Source organism: Plasmodium gallinaceum (genome assembly GCF_900005855.1).
Source record: "Plasmodium gallinaceum strain 8A genome assembly, contig: PGAL8A_v1_119, whole genome shotgun sequence".
NCBI lineage: Eukaryota > Apicomplexa > Aconoidasida > Haemosporida > Plasmodiidae > Plasmodium > Plasmodium gallinaceum.
The window spans coordinates 616,123-622,429 of NW_021628276.1; the positions used below are offsets into that span (position 1 = coordinate 616,123).

A 6,307-nucleotide genomic window follows, 5' to 3' on the forward strand; every position below is an offset into this window, starting at 1 on the left:
AAAAAAAAAAAAAAAAAAAAAAAAAAAAAAAAAAATTTATAAATGAAAAAAAATTTAAAAAAAAAAAAAAAAAAAAAAAAAAAAAAGTTAAAAAATAATTATTTATAAATGAAAAGTAATTTAAAAAAAAAAAAAAAAAAAAAAAAAATCAATAGTTAATAGTAAAAAATAAAAATTTTTAAAACAAAGAATATAATTAAAAAAAAAAATGAACATTCATATAATTTTTAAAAAAAGGAAAAATCAAAAACATTAAAATGAGAATGTCAAATTTTTAAAAAAGTAAAAGTTTAATAAAAAAAATGATTTGTTTGTAAAAAAAAATGGTTAATAAAAAAGATAACAAAAATGAAGATGAATGGGAATTACATCCATTATTCTTATCAAAAATCCCAAGTAAAGGAGACATAGATAAAAACTCAGCTCTTTCTGCTTTAATAACTATAATTAATGAAGAAGAAGAAAAAGAGACATTTAATTATGAACCTAGAAGAAAAAACTTAAAAAAAAAAATAACAGAAAAAGGAGAAGTTATTCACACTAAAGATAGAAGAAATTTTTTTGAACCATATAAAAGTAAAGAAATAAACAATTTAGGAATACAGAAATTAAATAAAAATATATATTTTAATAAATATGAAAATGTAAATGAAGGAGTAAATAATGTGGAAAATAGTGATAATGCTTCTAATAAAAAAAAGAATGAAGAGGAAACATCTTTAGGTGAGTTATTAGTTTGTTTGTCAATGGTAAATTTGAAATAAGAACATTTCTATATATATATATTTTTTTTTTTTTTTTTTTTTAATATATATAACATCTTTATATTAAAAAAACATATAGAAAAAAAATTATTTAGAGTTTAAAAAAACTAATATTGTTTTTAATAAAATCAATTTTTTAATTACATTTAAAAAGAAAAATAATAAATTATATTATTTCTTACTTTTTTTTCTTTTTTGGGATTTTCTATCTTATGATAATATGAACAATCATATTTTTAATTGATTATCAAGTGTAAAAATAAATAGAAGTAAATAATAAAAATATAAAATGAAAAAAGATAAGTAACATATTTAAAATAAATTTTGAATTGATACTTTTTATATATATATCACTTAAAAAAAAAAAAAAAAAAAAAAAAAAAAAAAAAAAATAGACAAATACTTAATAATTATAATAAAAATTAATTGAAATTATTAATCTTACTATGTTATAAAATAAAAAGAATAAAAAAAAAATTGATAGTATGCAATAAACAAATATTAAAAATATTAGAAAAAAAAGAAAAGAAAAAGGACAGTTAAAATATATGATTATATAATCAATAAAAAACAAATATATATATATATATTTCTTAATTTTATCCTTTGGTAAAAATTATATATTTATATACAACAGATTTTTTTTTTTTTTACTTCAATGGTTCTTCTAATTCTAATAATTCATCATTTTCTTTTTTTTCAGAAAAATCCTAAATAAGCAAAATAAAAAATAATAATAATAATAATAATGATAATAATTACAATAATAATATATAAATAAAATAAATAAATAATATTAAACATGATAAAAACATTATATAATAAATTTTCTATTTTTAACCAAAAAATTTGCATATAGTAATAAAAGAAAACCAACAAAACTTGAGTAGAGAATCATAGTGAACCCTGTTCTATATTAAAAAAAGAAAAATTAATAATTACAACATAAAACCATATAAAAACTATATATATATATATATTTTTATTTTGTTAAATACACTGCTAAATATATATTTTATTTAAATATTATTTTATCCTTACTTTAAAGCTAGTCGATTATCATTAGTATATTTATGCATTATATCCATTATAATTCCAGATAATAATGGTGCTGAAAACCAACCAAAAACATTATATATAATTTGTGAAACTGCAGATGATAAGCTTTTTTGATGATTATCAACACAAGATAAAAGCATTCCTTAAAAAAAAAATAAAATACAACAGAATGAATAAATAAGTAATAATGGATAGATTTTTTTTTTTTTTTTCATTAAAATTTTCATTTTTCTATATATATTTTTATATTCTTTTTAATTTTATAATTTATTTTATAATTTATTTTATAATTTATTTTCTTTTTTAAATGATTACCAACAGCTACTGGTACTAATGCAGAACCTGTAAATAAACATAACCATAAGGATATTGAAAAAAAGATGAAATTATTCAAATGAGCAGATAAAATTCCAAAAATACAAGCAGAAATAGCGAAAGCAGTTGCAACCTTAATTGTTTTAGAATAATTTGTATTTTTATATCCACCAAATAAATCACAAACAAAACCACCAAACCAAACACCTGATGTAGGAGATGTTAAAAAACACAAAGTAGATACAGTAACAATTTTCATCTTCTCTGTTAATAAAACTACAGACATATATTCAGTTATCCAAAATTGTATACCAGTTACAACAAAATACAAATTACTCATACCTAAAGTTATTATTATATATAATCTATTTTTTAATAATTTTTTCACTTCTTTAAATGTTTTTTTTAGAACATTTGTTTTTTTTTCCATTATATAAGTAGCTGATCTATTAAAATTCATCTGAACTAAACTATTTTTTGATTCATGCAATGATTTACTTCTTTTATATTTTTGTTGATTATATGTACAATTTGAAATATTTTTAAATGAATAATCCAATTTGTTACTTTGCTTATTATTTGATAGCTCTTTATTATCCATAGATTCTCCACTTTTATTTTCAGTAGAACTATCTACATCACTATAATTGGAAGTTATATTGACCTTATTAGATGGAACAAAAATCATAATTAAAAAAATAGGTAATAATAAAAATGCTTGAATTAAAAAGGGAGATCTCCACGTAGTAAAAAAAGATAAATTAGAAAAAATAGAATCATTGTGATGATGAGAATTATTATTATTTGATAATATTCCACCTAAAAAGTAACCAAATACAGTTCCTCCAATAGATGCCAACTGAATATATGACATCCATTGAGTTGCCTTTTCATCAGGTGAAAATTCATCCACCCATACAGGCAAATATACAACAGGAATAGCTTGACATAGCCCATTAACAAATCTTGAAATATACATAATTGCAATGCAGTTTGCATGACTAAATATATATAATGATATAGATAATAAAATTATACTAATTGTCACTAATAACTTAGCTGATAATAATTCAAACAGAATACTTGCAATTATAGTTCCAATTATTAAACCAAAATAAACTAAACTACCTAATAAAGATTGTTCAATATAACTTAGAGGAAAATCTTTCTGAATTTCTTCTAATGTAACAGGTATAGCACCATGATCATAATTACATAATATTGATATGCATATCATTAAAGTCAATGTTAAAAATAATAATTTATCAGAATTTTTTCTTTGAAAATCTCCCATTCCATTTGAAACCATTTTGTCTTTTTTTTCAGTATCTATAATTTGATGTAATAATGTATATTCATATTGATTTGTTTTCCATGAACAATCTAAACAGTTATTTTCTTCAATTTTTATATCGTTCTGTTGTGTAATAATAGATGAAACCATAGATGTTAATAAACCACTATAATTAAAGTTTCCTCTTTTTTGATAGTAATTTATTTTACATTTTTTAGGTAAACATGCACAATCTTGTATATATACTGTTTTAATCTTTTTCTCATTTATAGATTCATATTCATTAACTGCATTAAGAAAATTATGTAAATCATCCATACTTTTTAAATTATTTGAATTTTCATTTTCTACCTTTTTTTTTTTTTCTTCTACATTGTTATAATAATAATTATTATTATAATTATTATTATTATTATTATTATTACTAGGTATTATCTTTATTATATTACTTTTGTCTAATTCATAACAATGGGCTGTTTTAAATAGATCACTTTTTATTGCATTACTGTAGTTTTCATTGCTATTTTCTCGTTTATAGCATATGTTAAGTTCATTTAATTTTTTGTCTTTTATTTTATAATTATCACCTAATTGTAAATCTATTTGTTCACTTCTTTTAACTGTATTGAAATTATTATTATCTTTGCTATTTAATATATTTAAGTCTTTTTTCATGTTAATAATATTAAAATTATTGTTATCTTTGCTATTTAATATATTTAAGTCTTTCTTCATGTTAATAATATTGCAATTAATGTTTGTTTGTATATTATCTATATTTTTATGATTATGTATATAATTTGATTTATATGCAATATTGTTATTATTGTTATTTATATCATTTTGTTTATATATTATGTTATTATTATTATTATATTTTATAATATTCATACTATTCTTGTTAATATTACTACAAGGAATATTATCTTTGTTATAATTAAAACCATAATTCATAATATATTTTATGTTATCTTCATTGTATGAAGTATTACCATTAATAGGATATAAATTACTCTTTTTAAACATAATATAATCTTTATTATTATTTATATTGTTTAAATTAGAATTATTATCGTAATTTACATTATTTATTTTATTTTTATGCTCTCTTAAAAGTTTCTCACAGTAATAACTGCCATTATTTTTACTTGTTGTTATTCTATGAGAAAGTATACTTCTTTTTATATTACTATTTCTGATATTTGCTATATTTTTGTCTAATTTTATAAATATATCTGGTTTATTAATAGATTGGTTATATATCTTATTGTCATAATAATTTCTGTCATTTATTTTGATATATTTATCTTTAGCTACATTATTTTTTATATGCATAAAATTAAGATCATTTCTATTGTTGTCGTTATGATATGAAAGTGGATAATAATTACTTAGATTATCATTTAAAGTATTGTAATATATACTGTCATTCATATTATTTTTATAACCATTATTATTATTATTATTATTATTATTATTATTATTATTATTAATATTATTGTATTTATCTCTCTGAGATTCATCAAAATTAATTAAACCACTTGAAATATTTTTTTCATAACACTTTTTTAAAGGTGAATTATTTCTATTAATATGAGTACAAATTTTTAATAAATCTTCATTGTCACCGTAACAATTTATATAATTATCTAAACTTTCAGTATTTAAAATATTATAATCATAAGAAGTTTTTTCTAAATCAGAATGTGTTGAATTTTCATTATTCCTATTTATAGTAGAATATATTGTATTTTTATTATATATATTTTTTTCATGATTAAATATAGGGTTTTTTCTTAAAAAAGTTTTATAATTCAAGTTATTTGGAAGAGAAGTATTAATAATAGTTTGTTTTTCATTTATCATATTTTTGTTTTTTTCTTTTTTTCCACATTTTATATTATTAACAGGAAAACTTAACTCATTATTTTCATCATTGTAATTACTTATTAATAATATATTAGAGGTATTTAACTGATTTGTAATGTCTTTTTTATTATAATAATTGTTTTTCATCATTTCATTTATATTTTTATTCAGATAATTATTACCATATATATTATCATTTTTTTTAATCAATATATTATCTTCAGCCATTTATTCAAAATCATATAAATTTAAAATTATATATGCTTGATTGTTTCTTCTTTTTTTTTTTTTTTTTTTTTTTTTTTTTTCCTTTTCATAAGAAAAGAAAAAAAATATATTAAAAAAAAAAGAAGGTACAAATAAAATATTTTCCTTTAATTATTTTCTTAATTTATTTATATTTCTCTTCATGTCTAAAAAGATACACTTTTTAAGTTAACATATAATATCATATTTATTTAAATATATATATTTTTAAGCATAATTGTCCTATTAAAAAAAATAATAATAATAATAATAATAATAAGAAATAAATAAATGATTAAATAATATAAAATCTTTGCATTCTTTGATTGCATATAACAAGACTAAGAGTGAAAGAGTTGTTTTTATTAATAACTTCGATCTGCTCTTTTATATTGTAAACTAATTTCATATTAGGAACATTAGTAAATGAATACATTAATTAGTTTCCCATTAATTTGAAAGAAATGTGTAAATATCATTCTTATACTATATTCTCTTATTTTTTTTTTTTTTTTTTGTTTTATTTGCATCTAAAGAAAAACTAGTTATTTTAACTATAAAAAAATATTTAAGTACTTTATACATGTATATTCATCTTTTAAAAAAATGTTAAATTATTTGTGTATGCATTTTTTAAATATCCATAAATATTTTTTTTTAATCTGAGTACACACACGCGTACGGTTGCACGCTAATATAATAAAATGTTATATATTATTTTTTTTTTTTTTTTTTTTTTTTTTTTTTTTTTTTTTTTTTT

The 6,307-nt window shown here is 17.9% G+C and overlaps 2 protein-coding genes across 2 annotated transcripts; one reads left to right on the plus strand and one right to left on the minus strand.

Moving 5' to 3' along the window:
- Positions 1 to 323: 323 nt before the first annotated feature.
- Positions 324 to 764, plus strand: PGAL8A_00428800 (conserved Plasmodium protein, unknown function; the record flags this gene model as incomplete). Its single annotated transcript, XM_028673017.1, has 1 exon — positions 324 to 764. One exon carries the CDS (start codon positions 324 to 326, stop codon positions 762 to 764), a length of 441 nt encoding a protein of 146 aa, XP_028529512.1.
- Positions 765 to 1,414: 650 nt separating this feature from the next.
- Positions 1,415 to 5,529, minus strand: PGAL8A_00428900 (sugar transporter, putative; the record flags this gene model as incomplete). The annotated part of the gene is made up of 4 exons (XM_028673018.1): positions 1,415 to 1,474; positions 1,606 to 1,675; positions 1,806 to 1,965; positions 2,139 to 5,529. 4 exons carry the CDS (start codon positions 5,527 to 5,529, stop codon positions 1,415 to 1,417), a joined length of 3,681 nt encoding a protein of 1,226 aa, XP_028529513.1.
- Between the last annotated feature and the right edge of the window lie 778 nt (positions 5,530 to 6,307).